Here is a 23,840-nt window from a genome sequence, read left to right as displayed (position 1 = left end):
GGTCACATGTTACGGGTGTAATGAGAAAGGACACTACAAAAACGAGTGTCCGAAAATGAAAGACGACAAACCCAAACCAACCAAAAAGAAAAAGACACTCAAGGCGACGTTGGACGAGTCATCCTCAGAAGAATCGAATGTTGAGGATCAGAAGCATCACAATTACCTCGCATTGATGGCAACGGAACCGAAATCAGAAAGCGAGTCCGAGAATGAATCAAGCCACCAGTCCGTATTCATTTTCGAAGGTTCGAAAGAGGTATCCTCCATCTTAGCCTCCAAATTTTTTAAAATAATTGCATGGTTAAACAAAAAATTAATTAAATATGAAAAATAAATCTCTATCTCTATGATAGTCGAGCGATCGTTCAAAACTCAGGCTTATGAAGTAAGATCCAAGTGGCAGTTACACACCCAAGTCAGCTAGATGAAGCAGAATGACGAAGATTATATAATTCGACCGGTAGCTCAAGAACAGAGAATGCCCGAACAGAAGGACACAAAAGACACTACTTGTCCAGTCATTTGGACTTATAGCCTCCTTCGACTAAACTTGAGGGGAAGACTTGTGATGCGGTGATAAGGGGCCCACCATGTGCGAGTCAAGGACGGAGGTAGCAGATGGAGTGGAGGTCAAAATCAAGGTTTACATGGAGGTCAAAATCAAGGCGGTCAACGCCAGAGAATCAATGGGCTCACCAAAGGTGGGCCGAGCCGAGGTCTGTTGTAGCGGTCGATCGAGCGTGAAGTGTCTGATCGGTAAGTGGCTTGTTCAAGCAGAACACCCATATAGCCAAGAGCACTATGGCAAGAACATCATATTCTCATCACAAAGCGGAGGAACATTAAGGCGACTAGAGCGCTCACCCGATCGGCCAGAAATAATGCCACTGACAACTTAACAACAGAGGTCATTATAGGGAAGCAACAGAGGTCTACTGAACGGGGATCCCCAACTGCGCAACTCCTTTGCTCGGTCAAGCAGTGGGACCCCTCTCATATTCATTGATATCCCTTTGGGAGATATATAATGCCGCTGACAACGAGGCATGGTCAACAGAAGCTTCTACTGTCTTGTCAGGGATTTGCGTGCCCTGTTAAGGTATGGTGTCAAAGTAACTTTTCTAACATGTCCTTTCATAGGAAAATTTGGAGAACATGCACACGCCTTGAGGAGCGTGCATGTCACCCTCTACGACGCTATATAAAGGGGGTCCATGTACCAGCGAAGGTGTGCGCACGTTATTCACTATTCACACATGTACTTATTGTTGTTCCGTTTCCTTCCATTTTTTCGGTATTTGATTTGAGCGTCGGAGGACCAACGTCGAGGACCCCTTCCCTAGCTCGGCATTATTCTTGTGTTGCAGAGTGGAGTGAGGTCTACACGTGGTCAACCCAGAAGTCACATCCCTAGTAGGTCTTTTTCACGATTTTCGGACAGGATTAGTGACCCTTTACATGGGGTCAGCGGTTAGGTGACCTACGATGCATTTTACAAACACTAAGAATCAATCTTATAACCTATTGCAACAATACCACATGCAAGTATCCACTGTGCTAGTTAGTGAGGATGAATCATATTCATCAATTATATCAAAAGGTGATTACGCTCACTTAGACGTCGTTCACAGCCTGTCCCAATGAAATGAGATAAATCACATGATCAAATTATAGCTAACCGTCAAATGATTAAGGGTGGGAGTGAATCACCTTGAGGGCCCCTCTAGGACTACCACATGCGATCTAGAAAGGAAGTAAATTATGAGAGGTTTCGCCTAACATAGTAACCTTTTTGCATGAGGTCAGCCGGTCAGGTGACCTGCTATGCATTTTGTACACATTGAGAATTAATCCTATGATCTATTGCAGCAATACAACATACAAGTATTCACTGTGCCAATCTGGGAAATAAAAAAAAAATCATATTTATTAATTGTAGTAAAAAAATAATTACACTTATCCTAGACATCCCTCACAGCTCATTCCAATAAAAGAGATAAATCACATGATCAACTTATAGCCAACCATTAAATGACTAGGGTAGGAGTGAATCATGTTCATCTAGACATCTCTCACAACTTGCTCCCAAATTATGTGAAGTGAGATAAATAACAAGATTAACTTATAACCGATTGTCAAGTAGTTAAAATATATAAGAGGTTTTTTCCCAAAGAGTATACATCCATTAAAAATTAGCTCATTGTCTCATTAGAGTAAAATCATCCCTTTCTAACCAACTTAACACCCTTGGGACATCAAACTTATCACAATATCAATAAATAAATTTTTAAATGAGCAAATAAATTTTATTATACCGTTCAATATTCATTAAATAAATTTAAAAATAAAAAATTCCAATAATAAAAAAAATCAGAATTTCTCAAAAAAAATAAATTAAATTAAATTTGAATAATTATTTGAATAATTTAATTTATTTTAAGTTCAACTTAGATTATGTTATTAAATAAATTTAAACATTATAAAATTTGATTCGATTTGACGGCGAGATCTTCTCCGAAGGAGGAAGTTTTTGACATTTGACAATGCGAAAAGGCTTAAGTTGACTGAACCTAATTAAAATTTTCGAAGGCTCAACTGCAACTCTGCGATCTCTCTTTTGTTGCTCCTCCGTCTGTCCCCCTATGCGACAGCGACACCTGCTCGCTTTTACCGGCCACTCATGGCCTCTTCCTGTTCCTGTTCACTCCACTTTACTTCCCTTCTTCCTCGACCCAACGCGCCATTAGATTAGCCATTCCTCTAACTAAGCTTCTCCACCTAAAAATCCCACCTTTATCCGACCGTAGCCGGCGACAAGAATGGAGTTCGACCTGGAAAACCCGCTGATCAGTTGCGATGACGAGCAGCCGCAGCGCTCCGGCTGCTTCGCAGCCCTCTTCACCGCGGAGTCCGACCACATGGTCTCCTCCGTCGGCTGCGCCGTCGACATTGCCGCCCGGAGGGACGCCGTCGCTCTGGTCATGGAGTTCGGCTGCACTCTCGATCCTCTCGTCGCGTACCTGGCGATCAACTACATCGATCGGTTCCTTTGCAGGCGCGAAATCTCGGTAGGGCGGATGCAATTTGGGGGGTTTTTGATCGCGATGCAGTTTGCTAATCCTGTTTCGGTTGCAGCAGGAGAAGCCATGGATCGTTGGCCTGCTCTCCGTCTCGTGCATCTCGCTCGCCTCGAAGATGAAGAAGAGCAGATCGGTTCTCGCGGATCTCCAAGTGCCCTAAACCCTCTTTCGTCCTTGCTAAATTTTCGGAGTTGGATCGATCGGTCTCACTCACTGTTCTATTTGGGAACTCAGGGGGAAGGAGGAATCGTCTTCGACGCCCAAGCGATTCGGCGGATGGAGCTGCTAGTGCTCGCGGCGTTGGATTGGAGAATGCGATCGATCACCCCGTTCTCCTTCCTCCGATTCTTCGTCTCCTTCTTCGCCCCTGCTCCGGCACCTATTCTCCGAGCGCTCAAGTCCCACGCCTCGCTGATCATCCTGAAAACCCAAAGGGGTAATCGAATTTTCCAACCCTAAATGCCTCCAAAAATCGTTCTTTTCCTTAATTTGTCCGAAAATTGCCGCAGAGGTGAAGATGCTAAGGTTCAAACCTTCGGTACTGGCGGCAGCCGCGTTGCTCGCCGCGGCCTACGAGCTCTTCCCCGCCCAGTTCCCCACTTTCCGCGCCGCCGTCTACTCCTGCGATTTTGTAAATATAGTAATAGCCGATCGAAAGATTCTTTCCTCCAATTCATCGATCCACTCTTCGCGCCATGAATTTCTCCCTAAAAGTTTCCATTTTGGGTTCTGAAACAAAAACAGGACGAGCTGTGGGAATGCAGTCATTCGATGAGCAGCCTCTCGGTGGACGTCTGCGACGCTCCGGCCTCAGACACACCGGTGACCGTCTTCGGACGCCACTGCTCCAGCTCCGAGAGCGAGCCCGTCGTCGGATCCTCCCCTGAAGTCGGCCGAGAGTTGAAGAAGCGTCGGTTCTACCTCGGCCACGCCGCCTGCAGCTCCAGCAGGGGATAGCTACGCGGATTCATATTCTGAGAAAATCAACAAAGAAAAAAAAAGTCTCTTTTTTGTGGAGCAGAAATCGTGGTCTATCTATCTAAATTATTATCAAATTTCATAAAAATTGGAAATATATAAATAATCTAATCCATTTCCTTGTTCTTCGGCGGATTAAATATTCAGTAAGGGTAAAACAAATTAAATCTCCTACAGCATAACAGAGAGTAGTGGTTTTTCAAGGCAGATTAATTATTTTAAAGCGCGCTCAATTTTTTAAAATAGAGAGCTTCTACCTTTAATATCTCTCATATAATTTTTTAAATGCCATTATTTTGTAATAAAATAAAATAATAATAATAAATTCTGATCGTTATTGGCCTGACTGGACCTGGCTCCAAAGACTGCCAAATCAAGGCTGCCGGTTGAGTCAGGCCGTGACTGGCTTCAGTGTGCTTTTGCGGCTAGGGGCTGTGATCAGTCGGTTCAAATTTTCTTTCCCTAATATCATCTGTTTCCATTTTTTACTCGTCATCCCAGTTCACCACCGACGGTCTCCGATCATCGTCTCAATTAATACTATAATATTTAGGGAAGGTGAACCCAAGGGAGTCGCTATTGGTACGATCAGGGTCAGAATTCGGTCGGATCTGAGTAGACCTTCTTCTGTCGTCGATCTAAGCCCCTGCTCAGATCCGGCCGGATTTCGACGCCGATCATGCTGATGACGACCTTCTTGGGTTCACCTTCCCCAAGGGTTAAAATGTTGATCGGAACGGCGACCAGAGGACGCCGATGGTGGGTTGGGGCGAGGTGTGCCATGTCCTAGTCCTCTATATATATATATATATATATATATATATATATATATATATATGTATAGTTACTGTTGATCTCCTGCGTGGCGCGCACAGTACACGACTGTGTGCGTCGCGCAGGAGATCGCTTTGTTTTTTTTTATTTTTTTAATATTTTAAATTAAAAAAATCAACTAAAAAAATTAACATTTTCTTATATAAATTTCTAATACATTAATATATCCCCTTAACATATTACAATATTCAATAAATACTTAAATTAATTTTATTTTAATTTTTTTAAAACCAAATACTATAATTTAATTGGAAAGTCTAAACCCCAAAAATAAATTCTAAAAAAAAACTTTGATATTATAATCCAAAGCCTAAACCCTAGAAATAAAAATTTTAAAAAATATTTTAATTATTTTTTTAATTCAAAAATTAAAAAAAAAACTAAAATCACTGATATCCTGTGCGCGCACAGTCATATACTGTACATGCAGGATATCAAATTCGTATATATATATATATATATATATATATATATATATATATATATATATATATATATATATATATATATATATATATATATATATATATATATATATATATATATATATATATATATATATATATATATATATAGAGGATGACTATATCATCACCTCCCATTTCTCTTTTACTATCTATTTCTATACCTCATATATTCCTTATATTGAAAAAAATTGAGGCTTACAAACTACGGCCACAAAAACATGTCGTCAATTGCAGCCAAGCACACTGCTCGGTTACTACTAAAAGGTTGCGATGTACGATAGGTTGTTCTATTTGTTGGTTGCGGCTAGGGATGAGTAGTTAATTCGTTAAATTGATTAATATATTCATACTGACTCAAATCGAATCGAAAAAAATATATTATATTATCTGATATAGTAAGATCAGTTAATTTTTTATCTCAATAATCGAACCAACTTGATTCGTAATCATCCTTACTTATAGTAATTACTGTCGATAAGTTGCTAAACGTTGTAGCAGTCATTATCGATAAGTTGTTATACGTTGTAGTAGTTACTACCAATTAACTATTATAATATGTAATGAATAATGTCTATTATTATTTTAAAATTTTTTATTTTTTTATTATATTTATATTTTATATTTCATTAAATATAAAATCAAATATTTAAATAATCGATAAACCTTCATATATCTTATAATAAAAATTATTAGATATTACATTATTTAATTTAATAGAGTTGGATAATTTTTTATCCTACTAATTGAATCAACTTGATCCACGGTAGTTGCGGCCTCTTGGTCGTGATTTGATGATGGTCGACCGGTGGCCGTGATTTTTTGTACCATTGCTAGTCGCTCAGTTTCGATAGAAATTTTTTTTTGGACTGGACTGGCTGGAAGATATGAGATCCGCGGTGGCAGAGCGCGCAGTGAGCAAGGCAGGCGTAGGTACTGCTCTGACCACCTATACACAGCTCGCTCTGTCGGTCAAACGCCACACTGCACTGCCTGCCGCCTTCTTCCGATGTACGTACGATCCGAGATAAAGCTCAAAAGTCTCAGGGGTGCTTGGTTGGATGGTATGGAAAATGGGGAATGGGAAAGGAATGAAATATTGATGCTTGGTTTGGGTAATTAGTGGTGGATCTCATGGATTCATTCCTCCAAATATGGGAATGAGCCATTACATAGCATTTTAGGGGGTATGTAAACCTTTCCATTCCCATTCTTGACTTCTATCATACTCTTTCACATTCCCATTCCCCTCTCGGGACCAAGCACCCCCTCAGTCTGTTGCAGCCTAATCAGTTGATTGGCAGCCTTTTTGTGATTTACAGCAGACGAAGTCGATGTTGCTGCTGTGCAGCGAAGGTGTTTGCAATAATGTCTCAAGGACATAGCGAAATTGCGGATAAAGCATTCAGAGAAAAAGAATATTTTAGAGGGCTGTTTGGAAGTATTCTATTTCAAATTTATTTATTAAGTAAATTTTTTTAAAATAAATTATTTTAAAAAAAATAGTGTATAAATTATGCTTCAGATTTATAGAGGTCTACTTGTAAGTGCTTGTAAATTGTGTTGCTTCGAATTTATTAAGTAAATGGATTAGGAAAAAAATGGTCTAGTCAAGGGAAATTTCAACCCCTAGATTATTAAAAGGAATTGAACTACGACCAACTTATGGATATGTATACATTATACTTTGGATTTATTTGATGGATAAATTACAAGGCAAATTATATCTCCGGTGATATAGTGTATAATGGTAGGGTCTGATAAGGTCAGATAATCAGAAGTCAAAGGGACGTAACAGTCAGAAGTCAAAGGGGGTGTGACAGTTAGAAGTCAAAGGAACGTGACAATCAAAAATCAAGGGGACGAGACAGTTAGAAGTCAGGGAGACGTGTCAGTTAGTAGTTAGGAAAAGAAGAATTAGGGCCGCTAGACGTCATCAACCGCAAGATTTCTGATCAAGTGCTTACAGATCGGGATCCCAGATCTGAGACATGATGTGCAACTGGAGTAATGTCTGACCTGCTTCAACTAGTCAAGTTTTCTCAGTTCGATCTACATAACTAGTCCTGGTGCTCTTAGTAGGTCAACTCCTGATCGGATCTTTAGCAATCCAAATAGGAAGATGAGACTCTCGCCACAGCCCGTCCTTCTCATCATGACTCGAGCCAGGTGTTATATCCAAAAGATCATCCCGGGCAACCCTAGTCAAACCCGGGTGGGATAGAAGGCACTAGGCGACAACAAGGTCAGAGAATCGTAATCGCCTGTCAGAGAATAACCGTTGTATGTCAAGGAATATTTCAATCGTCTACGGTCATCTGCGATTGGAACCTTCTTTCAGTCCATGGGAGGGTGTCACACGTCTTCCATCACCCAACAGGTCCTAACACCCGACATTCTCTGACATTGGTCAGGCACCAGAGGTACACACGGTCATATAAAAAGGGAGGTCCTCTCCCTTGAGCAGGTACGCGCACACTTTTGCACTTGCCCTCTACATTTCTTTTTCCTTCGTATGCCTTTCTTCTGGGGGAAAAGTATCTGACTTGAATGTCTGAGTGCACACAGAGCTTAAGTACCACCGGATTAGTTACCGCCGTCCGTCAGCACCACGTGGGGGTTCGTTCTCTTGGGCACATACGATAAGAGTGTCCTAGTCGCCTCTCCGTCAACACCAGTAATAGCTCATCCAACCTTCGTCTAACTCAGATTCTGGACAAGATCAATTTGGCTCCATCCGTGGGAACTTCCTTCGCCTTTTCTGGAGTGTGAAGATAGAGGATACCGGAAGAATCAACGTCACCATGATAGCAGAAGAATATGAACTGTTCAAGGAGGCCAAGAGGCGAGCGGCTTCCGAAAAACACACTATCGCTTCTCACCCACACAAGATGCCCGCAATTTCCCAGGACCTGATCCGCGTCTCAAATAGGGGATCTAAAAGAAGACAGCCTGAGGATTTCTCTCAAGCCTTCTATCAGGAGCCCTGCCCGGACTATTACAACAAGGGCCCAGACTATTATAATAAGAAAGAACAGCCACAAGCCTCTATGGCCGAGAGCTCCCCGCCTAGAGATTCAAAGAAGGGGAAAGTCATAGTTCTCCTGGAGGAGCCCAGGGAGGTACCTAAAGAGCAAGTGTCTTTCTCGCTAAGGGTACTCGAGGAAAAGCTACTGAAGGGGTACAAGCCCCCAACTATTGGAGAATATGATGGTAGCAAGGACTCGTAGGATCATCTCCGAAAGTTTCAAAACGTTGTGCAGCTGCACCAATACAGCAACGCCATTAAATGCCCAGTGTTCTTAAACACTCTGTCCAACTCGGTACAAAAATAGTTCAATGGACTGCCGAATGGGTCCATCACCTGCTTCCAAGAGTTCAAGACCATTTTCTTACGCTATTTTGCCAGTAGCAAAAAGTACCAGAAGACATACCACTGTCTCTTTGTCCTCAAACAGGGGTCTGCAGAACCCTTGAGAAGTTATATCAAACGTTTCAACCAGGTAGCCCAGGACGTACCATCCGCTACCTCGGAGATATTAATGAGTGCCTTCTCCCACGGCTTGGTGGAGGGGGAGTTCTTCCGGGCTCTTATTCGGGAGCTAGTAAGGAACTTTGATGAGATGTTGGGGAGGGTTATTAACTACATCAACGTAGAAGAGGCCAAGACGGCTCGGCAAAAAGCAGACAAGGCGCCCGCTCCTGCCAACAAGCCGGAGAAAAGGCTACCCCAACCTCCAGCTCGGTCTTTTCCTTGCTCCAAGGATGCACGACCAAGATTCCCGCCTGGTCAGGACTCCAGGTCGACTCAACAAGTAGAAGTTGTCCAAGCCCCAAGACATGGTCAGTGGGGACCTCGCTATTGCACTTACCATCGATCCCACACCTATGCCACTGGGGATTGCATCCAGTTCGCTTGTGACTCTTAGTGCGCAGCTGAACTATGCCTTCCTCCGCCTGAGATCGCACTTAATCTTCAGAGGTTGCTTGCTAGCCAGCCTACCGTGGTAGGTCAGTCAGGTAAATCCATGCTCAAAAATACAGGTTAGGGAAACCAACAGCCAGGTCGGGGCAAGGAGCAGGGGGAATCCCTGGAGGAGGAGAACAGGGAAAATGTGACCATCTAAGAGATCGGCATGATCTCCGGAGGGCCCACAAATGGAGATTTCACTAGGGCTCGGAAATCTCATGCGCGTCATCTAGAGATACACGCTGTAGGATGCAGTCGCGATGAAGCTACCAGGCCTATAATCAGTTTCGGACCACAAAACTTGGAAGGGTTAGAGCTTCCGCACGATGATCCCCTAATAATCAAAGTATTCATAGCCAACAGCCACGTGACCAGAGTTTTCGTTGATATTGGGAGCTCTATCAATGTGCTATTCAAGAATGCATTCGACGGCATGGAAATCGACGCCATTGTGTTCCAGCCAATGGTAGCAAGGACTCGTAGGATCATCTCTGAAAGTTTCAAAACGTTGTGCTGCTGCACCAATACAGCAACGCCATTAAATGCCCAGTGTTCTTAAACACTCTGTCCAACTCGGTACAAAAATAGTTCAATGGACTGCCGAATCGGTCCATCACCTGCTTCCAAGAGTTCAAGACCATTTTCTTACGCTATTTTGCCAGTAACAAAAAGTACCAGAAGACATACCACTGTCTCTTTGTCCTCAAACAGGGGTCTGCGGAACCCTTGAGAAGTTATATCAAACGTTTCAACCAGGTAGCCCAGGACGTACCATCCGCTACCTCGGAGATATTAATGAGTGCCTTCTCCCACGGCTTGGTGGAGGGTTTAGGGCCACAAAACTTGGAAGGGTTGGAGCTTCCGCACGATGATGCCCTAATAATCAAAGTATTCATAGCCAACAGCCACGTGACCAGAGTTTTCGTTGATATTGGGAGCTCTGTCAATGTGCTATTCAAGAATGCATTCGACGGCATGGAAATCGACGCCATTGTGTTCCAGCCAATGGTCACTTCATTGTATAGGTTCATCGGCAATGAGGTAAGACCAATTGGCCAAATTAAGCTAGTCATATCTCTGGGTAATGGGCCCCTAGTGAGGACGCGGAGAAGCACTTTCATAGTGGTGGATTCACCATCCTCGTACAATGTTATCCTGGGAAGATCGGCATTGCACGAGTTCTGGGCGACAATCTTCACTTTTCATCAAAAGATTAAATTCCCTATAGGAGACCAGGTCGGGGAGGTCAGAGGCGAGCAACTGGTCTTTCGCAGATGTTACATTGACATGGTAAGAGTGGAGGCCCGCAAGGCTTAAAGAACCCAAGATGGCGGAATCCACGTCATCAAGAGGAGCCCCTACCTATAATAGAGGAGTCCATCCCTTGGGAAGAAGTCCAGCTCTACCCAGAGTGACTGGAAAGCATCACCCATATATCAGGCAATCTGCCAATCGAGATCAAAACAGATCCAATCAAATGCCTGAGGTGCAATAGGGATGTCTTCACTTGGTCCCCCAAGGAGTTGCCGAGAATCAAGCCCGAGATATCTGAGCATAAGCTACATCTTCTATCTGATGCTCAACTAGTCAAGCAGAAGAAGCGGAACTTCTCAGCCAAACAAAATAAGATCATCTGAGTTGAAGTAGATCAGCTCTTAAGAGGTGGGCTCATTAAAGAAGTACAATTCCCATCCTGACTCTCTAACATGGTCCTAGTGTCCAAACCCAACAATAAGTGGAGGGACAACATCAACTTTTGAGACCTCAACTGAGTCAGCCCCAAAGACTGCTACCCGTTACCAAGAATTGACCAGATGGGGGATTCTACTTTGGGTTGTGAGATGATCTGTATGCTCAATGCCTATTAAGGGTACCATCAAATCCCTCTCGCTCTGGAAGACTAAGAGAATGTTAGCTTCGTCACAGCCGATGGCACTTTCTACTATACGATTATATCATTCGATCTACGCAACATAGGAGCTGCATATCAACGAATGATGGACAAGATCTTCCGGAAGTAGATCAGGCAGAACGTGGAAGTTTATGTAGATGACATTCTCATGAAATCCACCACAACCACTAGCCTTATAGCTGATGTAGAAGAAACTTGTGATACCCTGTATCAATATGGCTTAAAGTTAAACCCACTGAAGTGTTTGTTCGGGGCCCGAGGGGAAAAATTCCTGGAGTATCTCGTTACTAAGTGAGGAATCAAAGCCAACCCGGAGAAGGTTCAAGCCCTCCGTGACATGCAGCCATCCAGGAATTTAAAGGAAGCACATAAATTGGTGGGCAAGATTACGATGCTCTCTAGGCTCATATCCCGATCTACAGACCGGGCACTCCCCTTCTTCAAGGTACTCAAATGGGTTGCCATGTTTTCAATAGGATAAAGAGTGCAACAAAGATTTGGAGGAATTAAAACAACATCTGGAGACCTTACCCTCCTTGTTTAAGCCTATTGCTAGAGAGCCGCTCTGGGTATATCTGTCAGCTACCCCTGAGGTCATAAGGGCAGTGTTGGTAAAGGAGCATGATGATGTACAACAGCCAGTGTACTTCTTCAGCCACTTATTGAAAGGGGTTGAGTCCCAATACACGACCCTAGAAAAATTGATTTATGGATTGATTCTCATGGCTCGCCGCTTAAGACCTGACTTGTTGGCACACCCAATCATTGTTCTGACCAACATAACCATGGGGAAGGCTCTTACTAATATGGAGGTAGCTGGTCGACTCATCAAATGGACAACCAAGCTAGGAGAATACAATATACAATATCATCTCCAAACTGTGATTAAGGCACAAGCCCTAGCAGATTTCTGATGGAGGTCCATCAATCTGACTCTGAAGAAACCTGGAAGGTCTATGTAGATGGGGCGTCCACTCAACAAGGAAGCAAAGTAGGGATACTACTAATATTACCTCAGGAAGATATCACACAATTAGACGTTAGGCTAAATTTCAGAGCCACCAATAATAAGGCGAAGTATGAGGCGCTATTAGCAGGATTGCAGACAGCTCGACACGTCTGAGCCACTCGGGTGGTCATTTACTTAGATTCTTAGCTGGTAGCTCAGTTAACATTGAGAAGCTGTAGTTATACAGGGAAGCATGTGAGAAACTGAAGGAGAGATTCAAGGAAGTCATAGTGACTAAGATTCCCCGAGTAGATAACGGAAGGGCTAATGAACTAGCTAAAATGGCCAGCTCTTTGACCACTTGGGTATTGGATAGGTCAATAGCTTAGAGCTTCTTGATAGACCAGATCGATCTACAAAATAATATGGATGATCCAATTGACTGGAGAGCACAGATGATCATCTATCTTCAACACGGCGTCCTACCTGCCGAGGCGGAAGAAGCCAGATCCATTAGAAAAAGGGTGCATGCGTATACACTGATAGGGGATCAATTGTACAAGAGGGCCTTCTCCCGACCCCTGCTTAGATGTTTAGGTCCGGGTGAGGCGGAATATGTTCTGCAAGAAGTGCACCAAGGGTGCTGCAGTAACCATGCAAGCGGAAGGACATTAGGTCGCAAAGTACTCTTGGCCGAGTATTTTTGGCCTACCTTGCAAAGGGACGCTCAGCAATTGGTAACCATTAGCCTCTTTGCCAGAAGCATCAAAACTTGACCCATCGGCCGACAGAGTCTTTGAGAACTTCCATAGTCTCTTGCCCCTTCGATCAATGGGGTATGGACATTGTAGGACCTTTTCCCATAGCTCCCGACCGGAAACTCTTTCTACTCGTGGCGGTGGATTACTTTTCCAAATGAGTAGAAGCAAAGGCCCTGGCCAGGATAACGGAGGGAGCTGTCATCCAGTTCCTGTGGAAGAACATCTTGTGCCAATTCAGAATCCCACACAAGTTGGTCTCAGACAATGGTCGACAATTCTAGGGACACAAGATTTAAGAATGGTGCCGAGGATTTGGCGTCACTTAGACTTTCACGTTCGTGGTCTACTGGTGTTGACCTTTTTGCATGTCACAAGGCGCTCCAAATTAATAAAGATTGAAACTCATTAAAATTAAGACAAGTGTTGTAGTAACGAGTCCCAAGTCGTATTTTTCCAAGGATAACTAGTGAATAAATGTGTTCTAGAATTTATTTAAATCAATTTATTCATCAATGAGCTCAGTTAAGCTTTTCCATTTTATCACAATAGCTCAAACAACAAATCTCGATTTAATTCACATTGCACATTGAATTCTTCTATAATTAAGAATAAAACCATAGAAGGTTCATTCTCAATTAAACATGATTAAACTCATTTCAACATTTAGAATCAATGAAGTTCAAACAATTACCACATCTTCAATCCATAATATCAGTAAAAGAAATAAACTCTTAGCTCACATTCACTTGTAGAAACCAGAACTTGTTCCAATTCATAGCTACAATTAGCTTCAATAATCAACTCACTCTCAAGTATCCAATTCTCAACCTTATTCAACAATGTTCAATAAAGATAAATAATATTAAAGCTCAAGTGCTTCATTCACATTCAAGCATGAAAATGTTCACAACAAATCCAATAATCCGAACAAGGGGTTTTCTAAATCCATAAACTAAAAGTTAGTAACTACTTGTAATAAACTAATGCAAACTAGACTTATGAATGTAATGTTTAATATTGCAGATCTTATTCCGGTTTAATAAAACTCGAAAAATAGATTGCCATTACACTACAAAGCTGAATTTGATTCGGATTGCTGAAACTCAATATGAACAGGATTAAAAGTAGAGGATCAGAAATGAAATTACAAAAAGGTCAATTCAAACAAAACGAAATAATAAAAATTGAATCAGATATATTGATCTGAGAATATTCAGAAACAATTCAAAGACAAAGCCAAAAGGAAACAAAAACCTAATTGTATTCCACAAACTCCAAACTCGTAACAGATCTTCTTCATTCTGCCAGAAACAGAGATACCTCTGGAAAACATCATTCGGGCTCACAACCAAATGGAATCCTCAACGCACAAGAAACAGAGCATAAATCTGAAACTTGTTACACTCAACCGAATGATCAGATCGGCTGGAGTCGCTGATGGAATGACAATCAGAAATGCGATCAGAAGTTTCTGGGAAACACCCTTCGAGCTCTGATGTCGATGGAAATCCAGATCTGGGAAACACCCTCGAGCTGAATTACGGTGGACAGAACAAGCACTGTGGACTGGAAAACATCCTCGACCGCTCTCTGTGACCTCGGACGAAGATCGCCGGAGCTCAGGAATCACCGGCGATGAAGAAGAACTGCTTGCAAATCTGGAATCGGGAATGGGAACTGCGCCTGTCGCGCGAAGAAGAAAACGATACTGTAGAGAAAATCACGACGCCGAGCCCCGGGAACTATAGCTTCTCACGCGGCTTTTAAATCCTCCTCAAATCTGATCCAACGGTCCAGAACTCTCCGAGCTTGATCAATGGTGGAAAATGGTCTAAAATCCGATCCAACAGTACTGATCTTCATCTACGGTCCAGATCTACTCCCCATTAGGTCGGATGGACCAGATGCTTGACGGATGGCTCAGATCTCTTCAATCTTCAATGGACGGTCCAAATCGATCCAAAGCTTGATCGCCTCATTTAGCCCTAGATTTAAGCCCAAATGTGACCTAATCGGATCAGATCCATGACCCTTTTGATGCTTACAAAATAATAACAAATATTAGCATCAAATACCATGAAAATATGCTAATTTGTAATTAGGTCCAAAATCATATGCAATTATGAAATACAATGTAAAATGTGAGATAAGGCTATGAAAAGACCAATAAAAATATGCATTATGATTCAAAATAATATAGCAAAATCATGGTTATCATCTACCCAAAAAAGAAATGAGCAGACCGAGGTCACCAACAGAGAGATAGTTCGAGGATTAAAGGTCAAGCTGGATCATGTGGGTGATAATTGTGTTGAAAAGCTCTTGAGCATTCTTTGGGCATACCATACAACCCCGTGAGAAAGTACGGGACTCACGCCTTTCCATCTCGTTTATGGCAACGAAGCAGTCATGCCTATCGAGGTTGGAGTCCCGCCCGATCGGAAGTTATTGTATAACCCTGAGAATGCTGAGTGGCGGCTTCTAGAGTTGGATCTAATCAGTGAACCCCGGGAAAGAACGGCTGCCCGGTTAAACATGTACCGACAGAGGATGAGGCAAACCTATGACAAGAGGGTGATCCCCCACTTCTTCGGAGAAGGGGATTTAGTATGGAAAAAGATTAGACTGGTCGGAGAGGTAACTAAGTTACCACTTCAATGGGACGATCCTTATAAGGTCATTAAGAAGCTTGCGTCCAGAACTTATTATCTAGAGGACGCTCAAGGTAGAAGTTTAGAGCGCCCCTGGAGTGCTAATTACCTCCAACCCTATCGTGTCTAAGAGTATGATTCTTTGTAACAGTAGTTGTTTGATAGAAAGATCTCAGGCCCAGAGATAAGGACTATGCACATATGAGAAAAAAACTGGCCAATTAAACCAGACCCAATTCAAGCTCTCGGTCAGGCATTTCAGAAGTCCTCATTGGAAGCCCTCGAGTCGTGAGCGTAGGACTTAGATAGATCCTACTACAAGCCTCAGACCAAGCTCTTTAGCTCTGGCTGGTCATCTCAGCCGGGGCAAGCAAAGAGCCAAAAAGATCTATCACATAAAGTTCTTGGGCTGGTGACCTAACGCACTATACCTCACTTACACACGGGAATCTAGCCCAAGGAAAATAGGAAAACAAGACAATACCACGTGCTAAGGTAAAATAGTCATTTATATCCAGAAAAATATCATCGGACATCTCTTTGATAATCCGATGATGGTCTAGAAAATCCTCAGGGGGGTCGGAGGACAAGTACCCTCCCTCTTGGAGTTATTGGACTGCTCCTACTGCTCCATACGCCAACGATCGGACAAAGCGATCTCCTACTTGAGAACCAAACTTTAAGAGTGCAGGTACTCTGCTCGATCAGCCAACCAACGCTCATCCTCTCCCACCTTGTAGGTTTTGAAGGCCTGAGTTGATTGAGACAGTGCCGATCGGGCTTAAGATAGCTCTGCTCGTAAGGAGTCCAGCTCTCTAGCTTGAGATTCTGGATCACTTCCATGGTCTAGGAGGAGCACAACCTTAGAATTAAGTTCTTGAGTCAGGCGGTCTATCTCTTGTTCATGCATAAAATTGAAGTCCTCTATGACTACAATTTGCGGGACTAGCTCTGACTGGGCCTTCTCCTCTAGATCCAGCTCCTCTTAGTACTTAGCTTCAGATGACTGATGGAGTGCTTCTAGTCTCTGTTTGTCATCCCAAAGTCGGTCAATCTCTAGTTGGGCTTGGCCTAGGGACTGTTCCTGGGATGCGTTCACCTTTCTCAAGGTTTCCACCTCCACCTTTAGTTGGGAAATGACTGAAGAGGGGTTAGAAAGTTGAGACTCTAGATCGGTTACACGATCCTTTAGGATCTTATTTAACTGATGTATATGCGAGAATGTCTGACTTAAGCGTAGCGACTGGGCAAACATCTATTCAAAAGAACAGGTAGTCAGAATAGGAAAAGGGGAGCCATAAAAGAAAGTGGAGGCTTACCATGGTGGAAATTTTAGAAGACAGGTCCACCTAGGCAGACAGTGAGAGGATACCCATCGCCTTCATAGTCTGCTCCCACTGAGTCGCTAGTTGGCCCCACAGTAGGATAGCATGACTAGGGATAGCAGGGTAGTGACGTAATCCTCACTATGAAGGCAAAGTAGCACGGAAACGGGAATAGCGAGATCGGGAGTGGTCCCGCTAGGGCCAGGCTGAGAGGACGTAGGCCCAGATTGAGTAAGGGGACCAGGTTGAGACGAGGTGGGCCCAGGTTGAGTAGAAGGACCAGGTTGAGAGGCAATAGGTGGTCGAGGGAGAGAAGGCCTGATCGGGGCGGCGGGTGTAGATTGCCGCTTCAGATCGATATCTTCTTTAACGACCGGGGTCTTCCCTCGATCAACTCTTGTTTGGACTTCTAGACACTCAGGAGTTGTGGGTCGAGAACAGAAGCTGGAGCTGGCTGGGACAATGGAGTCGTAGTATGGGTCTCGGATACCGAGTCGGGTCCAATGGGTATGCGCCTTAGTCTACGCGAAAGTGGTTGTTTGTCTGAATTAGACTCCTCCTCCAGAACCCGGGGGCAACGAACGGAAAGAGCAGGATGAGCCTGCCCAGCAGGCTCTAGAGCAGAGTGTGCAGGAGGCGGCACCCTATAAGCGCCCGACCGATAAACAGTAATGGTAGCCACCCCGGGAGCAGTGTAAGTAGAATGCGGAAGACTCCTCCTACTTAAGATTATGTACCCTCGGCGATTAATTTCCAGAGTACTTAGGGAGAGGGGCCTGATCAACGTCGATCGAGCAAGAGTGTAGGCTGCAACAAATTGAAGGTTAGCACGATAAGCAAAAGCAAGTTAGGATGAGGGTAATTCTCACCAAGGGAGTGCGGCAATTCCGAAGGAACGGAACTCAGCCTAAATAAATATAGCATGCCTTCAGTTAGCAGGACGGTCAGATCGAAGCACCAGCCCTTTAGCTGTGAAGATGCCTCCATAAAAATAGGATCCGAGTGATAGTCTCCCAGAGGAGGCATCGAAGGGACAGAGAAACGTCGTTCAATAGGTCACTTCATAGCAGAAGGGAAGTAAAGGAAGAAGTATTAATCTTTCCACTCCCTTCCCGAAGGAGGTAAGGGTGCAAAAAGGTCGGTTTGGGTACGAGCCTAAAAGTGGAAAAGGCTTTCATTGTGCCGTTGGGGGGGGGGGAGTGAAGAAATAGAGAAATAGGTGAGGAGTCTAATGAATATTGCATAGATGACATATGAGAACAACCCCGCACAGGATTCGAATGTAGTTGGGGGTGAGTTGACAAAGCAAAATACGAAAGTAGCGACTCACATTGATAAAGAAGGGGCGGATAGGAAAACGAAGGTCAGCCACAACTTGTTCTTTGAAAAAGGTAACATAGCCCTGAGGTGGTCAGAAGAGTTGATGGACTTCAGAGGGTATGATGATATGCATGGTGGCAGACACTTCATACATGAAGCAGAGATCGTCCAGATCTACATCGCTGAAAGTGGAGACTTCAGGAGTATACTTAGGTGAGGGAGAATCCATGGAAAGGCCAAGGCCACGAATAGAAGACCGAAGGGTAAAGGCGCAAACAGAAGAAGAGAAGAGAAGAGAAGGGGACTTCAGCTATTAGCGAGAAGTCCGAATGAGAGAAGCGGATTACTTATAATAGGTAGGTGGGGGAATGCTTGGGAGAATGCCTCGACATTAGCGCTAATCAAGCGATCCACAGATGAGGTGGCAGACGTTAGTCATAGGTGTGGAAGGAATGTTGGTTGTCAGATCATCTGGAAGTTGGTGTGTAAGTGGTCTTGTCAGAAAAGGCCATAAAAAAGGGGACGTGATAAAATTGGAGTGGAAATCTATATGCCATTGAAAATAGGCAAAGCTACAGTGAGCCTCCCCTGGGCTAGGGGGAGGGCTCGGGAATCACTGGGGCTTGCTACCGATCGAGTAGTTATACTAAGTAACCAGGTCAGGGAGATGGAGCGGTCAGTAAGGATTAAAGTGCCCCAGCAGGAGGAATGATCCTTACCGAGGCTTGCCCAGGTGATAGACTGACCAAGCATCCCTAAGGGAGTCAAACACTTGACAAGTTACCTACTCATATAAACCAAAGTGACTTAAGGTCTTGGACGGATTCCCGCAGACACTTTAACACCACATTTCACGCTGACCGTAGGTCCACTCATGTAACTCGTCGACAACTTCTTAAAGAAATTTTAGGATTAAGGTCACAACGAAACTTAAAGCTTTACATCCTTCAAAATAAAAATAAAAATAGGGACAATGGAACACAAACTATTTGAAGGAAGGGAGGGTTTCATTAGGAAGCTCGTTTAGGAGACGGGTCTGGTTCAAGAAGTTCTCAGGGGGAATTGACCGGAGCAAGTCTTTCTCCTGCAGCTGCAGCAAAGCTCCTGCACCACCATAGCAAAGAATTTGGTCAATAAGGTTACCTATCTTTGACCCAAACTCTTTAGAGGCTAGGTAGGAGGTCTTGTAAGCTGCTAGGCGAGAGCTCTCACCTTCCTGATAATCCTTCAGCTCTTTCCCAGCTTTGTGTGCTTCAACCCGTGCCTCAGTTAACTCTTGGCGTGTGGTCGTGGTCTCTGCCTTAGCCGCTGAAAGTTTGTCTCGCACATACTTGAGAACAGCCTAAATCGGCTCCCACTTCTTATGAAGGGCAGCCTCCTGATTAGCGATAACAGGCAGATCTACTATTTTAGTCATCAGATCTCTCTCTAGGGAGTTGTGCGCCTCTTAGAGCTCCCATATCTACAAAGATAGGTGATCACCTATGTTTCTCTCTCCTCTAAATCAGCTAGGATCTGGCCATGCCTCAAGCCCTCAAACTTAAGTTTAGACTCGCTACTCCTCAGGGTGTTCTGTAGGGGATGTACTTTCTCTGACTCTGCATGAGCCATGCTCCTGGCAGTTCGGGTCTTCTCCTCCACCTTCTGCAGATGGGACGGATCAGGTTGTCAGTGATTGTCAGGTCAAAAACACGGTTGGCAATCGTAGGAGACCCGATCTCCTGAATACGAGCCCTCAAGGACTCATTCTCCCGATGCAAATTGGCCACGTACTATAAGAGGCTCAGCCCCATGACACAGGTCTATCGAGAGTAGGGGAGGATTAGTAGTATTTCAAGGATATGAAAAAGAAACAGATAAAACTCACCGACACCAATCGTTGAGAGAATAGGTCAGTCAAGTCCAGTTGCGGGCATTCTAAAACCTGGTCAGCAGTGGTTTTCCACGAATCCACCAAATCCCCATGGATTGCACCTAACCATAGTTGGGAGATGTGCTGGCGGAAGGAATGGAGGTCAACACCTATAGGGATAACAGTTGGAAGGAAGAAGTGAAAGCATACTGGCCCTTGAGGCACTCCTTAGGACGAGAAGAAGGAGTAGGAGCCGAAGTGGATAGCTGGCTCGAGGACGGTAGAGCGGAAGGCATAGAAGCCCCGGGTTAGTCTTCCTTGTTGGTTAATCCTAGGAAAACTTACCGGTTCCACTGTACAAAAATTTTTGTACAAGTGTCGAACCTTTCCTTAAATAACCTATTGTGTTCTTTAGAAATTAAATCAGGAATCGCAGACGGAACTTAACATCATTGATTCCAAATTTAACTTATCCGTTCTTAATGGTTTAGATTTGAATCGCAAGCGGAACTTAACACTATTGATTCAAATCTACCTAAATTATTAATTCCATAAATATTAATTTCCAAAATTGGCTTCCAGGACTGCATGGCGAGGCACATGGCCTTCTTGGATATGGGAGCAACCACCACCGCCTAGGCAAAGACTTTTAAGGAATGCTAATATTTATTTCCTTAAATAACTTTAGGTCAACCAAAAAGAACAATCGAATCACAAATTCGAAAAAGAAGAAAACACAAAATCGAAAAATAAATTCGATAAACTAGATCTAATTGCCTCTTGTATTTAGAATTCATACAAAGAAAAATAACTAGTATGATGCGGAAGAAAAATACTAGTTATACCTTCTCTTTGTAAGCTAATGACCTCGAGATCTTCTGTCGTATTCCTCACCTCGCCTTGGACGTCGTGTGGGCGACGATCCTCCAAGATGAACACCACCCAAAAGCTTCCTCCTTCTTCTTCTAAAATCCGGCCACCACCACCACCAAGGAGAAGAGAGCAAAGGGAGAGGAAGAAGGGAGAGGGCCGGCCACACCAAGAGATCACCCAAGCAAAAGAATAAGAGTTATGTCTCATGAAGCCCCCTCACCCCTTCTTTTATATTACTTGCCCAAGGCAAATAAGGAAAAACCTTTTACAAAAAATAAAATCATCCAAGAGTTTTTCCTTTTCCCTTTTTATTTTTCCTTTTCTTTCCTCTTGATTGAATCAATCACCAATCAATGGTTATGATCAATCCTATTTGGTTTAGGATTGAATTTGGTTTAATCCTATTGGCCGGCCCTTCCTTGGGCACCAAGCAAGGTGGCCGGCCACAATTAAAAGGAAAGGAAAAATAATTTTTTAAAATTTTACAAGAAGAAATCCTCTTATAAAATTTACAAGCTCTCTTTCCTAAAGTATGAGTTAAAAAAGAAAATTTTCTAAAAATTAAAACCATGTTTTAAAATTTAAAAACTCTCTTATAAAATTTCCTTTTTTAACATGGTGATAGAAAATTTAAATTTTAAAACTTCTTTTCCTTTTTTTTCTTAAACCATAAGGATGGTTAAAAAAGGAAAGTTTTAAAATATTTTAAACTCTCTATTTAAACATGTGGCCTAATTCAAATAAGGAAAGTTTTAAAAATTAAAATCTCTCTTTTAAAACTTATAGTTTTCTACAAAGAGAAGATTTTAAAAATTCAAAACAACCCTCCCTTTTTGAATTATTATGGCCAGCCCCTACAAGCTTGGTCACCAAGCTATAGGGTCGGCCCCTTTCAAGAGGATATGGCCGACCATTGCTTGGTCACCAAGTAATGGTCCGACCCCCTTCTTGGACACCAAGAAGAGCCTTACATTTGGATAGACTTGAGGCTATAATGAGGCTACGACAGGGACCTAGAGGAGAAATTAGTTTTGGCCTTCCGATGAGCTTGAGTATCCCGTGTTCGCCCCGAACACACAACTCAAGTTCATCGATAATAACTCATTCCACTAGAGAGTTATTACCGCACTACCACACCAATCTCAAATTACATTATGGGCTCCTTCTTATCATGAGTGTGTTAGTCTCCCTGTGTTTAAGATTACGAATGTCCACTAATTAAGTAAGTTACTGACAACTCACTTAATTAATATCTAGCACCAAGAGTAGTACCACTCAACTTCATTGTCATGTTGGACTAGGTTCACCTGCAGGGTTTAACATGGCAATCCTTATGAGCTCCTCTTGGGGACATTCTCAACCTAGATAACTAGGACACAGATTCCTTCTATAATGAACAACACACACTATAAGTAATATCATTTCCCAACTTATCGGGCATATTGATTTATCGAGCTAAACCTCACCCTTTGATAAGTCAAAGAAATAAATATTAAATATATGTGTTTGTTATTATATTAGGATTAAGAGTACACACTTCCATAATAACTAAGGTTTAGTTCTTTTACTAAGTCAGTACAAAAAGAACTTACCTAAATGATCCTACTCAATACACTTAAAGTGTATCAGTGTAATTTATTAGTCAAGATAAACTAATACTTAATTACACTACGACTATACTGATGAGTTGTTCCTTTCCATCTTAGTCGTGAGCAACTGTTTATAATTTATAGAGAGCCGACAATATTATCTTCTGAGTGTGACACCACACTCCATGTTATCTACTATATAAATTAATCGAACAATTACATTTAACAAATAAATACAGAAATTGACCAATATGATTCTTTTATTTCAACAAATAAATGTTTACAAAAGCTAGGCTTTTAGTATACACTCTAACATTCCTCTCGGGAGATGGTCTGCTCCGGGACGGAGACTTGAACAGGAGAAGAGGTCGCAACCTCTGTTGTAAGGGAAGTGTTTGCCCGGGCAGGGATTTTGACTTTGGAGGACGCCCGAGTCGCAGACATCCTCTGTGGTGAAGACTGGACTGATGGGGCAACGTGTCACCTTTTGCGCTGAAGGTGTAAACGCTGATCGGGAGCTAGAGAGGGAGCCCTCTCGCTAGCAACTGCCTCAGTGGGGAGGGATTCAGTTCCAGGGGCCTCAGGGTCCCCAGATTGTTGAGAAGAAGCCTCTACTGAGGCGCTGGCCTTAGGAACCTCCTGGCCTTCCATGATCTCTCGGCCTCGCTTTTACAGGATGGCACTGGGCATCGTGAAAGAGTCAAGAGTGAAGGATCGAAACATGACGACTTCTGCAGGCAAAAAAGAATACCTCAGTTAGCGGAGATGTACATGGAGAGTCAAGTAATCTTACCAAAAGGTGCGCTCAAAGGTGTCTGGATGGGGCTTAGTGCAAAAGTATACAACACGATCTCCCATAGTAAAGAAGGGAGCCGTAGTTGCACTCCTTTTAGTTATTTGGAGGCGGTCACGCAAGCAGGTTGGTGTTGATGATCTTGCAACGAAAAAGGGAGAAGGAAGACGGATGCGCTATTCAATAGGCCAGGTCACGACTGTTGGAGCAATCTTGCTCTAGACATTTCTCACTATTGATATTTGGTTAAATAAGTTTAAGTTAGGCATTATTTGTGATTTAACATAAATGTTGAGCAAGCAGGTACGAAGAAAAGACCAAGTATGAAGACTTGGCAAGGAAAGTCCAAGAAGATAGTCTTGGCGGATGAAGTCTCGGAGGTGCGGCCTCCTGGAAAAAGGAGACTTAGCATGACAAAGCCGAAAGTAGCACTTGAAAGCAAGCACAAGGATTAGAAGCCATGAAAATGGAAGCATCCTAAGGGCG

At 43.2% G+C, this 23,840-nt stretch overlaps 1 protein-coding gene across 4 annotated transcripts; it reads left to right on the top strand.

The window, feature by feature from the left end:
- The first annotated feature begins 2,476 nt into the window (after positions 1–2,476).
- Positions 2,477–4,199, top strand: LOC122008533 (putative cyclin-D6-1). 4 transcript variants are annotated; one of them, XM_042564289.1, is made up of 5 exons: positions 2,480–3,071; positions 3,142–3,234; positions 3,318–3,519; positions 3,593–3,723; positions 3,828–4,189. In XM_042564289.1, the coding sequence occupies exons 1-5, from the start codon at positions 2,823–2,825 to the stop codon at positions 4,038–4,040; spliced, it is 888 nt and encodes a 295-aa protein (XP_042420223.1). In that variant the 5' UTR covers positions 2,480–2,822; the 3' UTR covers positions 4,041–4,189. The 4 variants fall into 4 exon arrangements, with proteins under 4 accessions (XP_042420221.1, XP_042420220.1, XP_042420223.1 ...); XM_042564288.1 differs by having other exon boundaries at positions 2,481–3,071; positions 3,139–3,234; positions 3,828–4,185; XM_042564287.1 differs by having other exon boundaries at positions 2,477–3,519; positions 3,593–3,714; positions 3,828–4,199.
- The last annotated feature ends 19,641 nt before the right edge of the window (positions 4,200–23,840 follow it).

This window comes from Zingiber officinale, chromosome 8A, assembly GCF_018446385.1.
Source record: "Zingiber officinale cultivar Zhangliang chromosome 8A, Zo_v1.1, whole genome shotgun sequence".
Lineage (NCBI taxonomy): Eukaryota > Viridiplantae > Streptophyta > Magnoliopsida > Zingiberales > Zingiberaceae > Zingiber > Zingiber officinale.
This window is presented reverse-complemented; position numbering and strand designations above follow the sequence as displayed.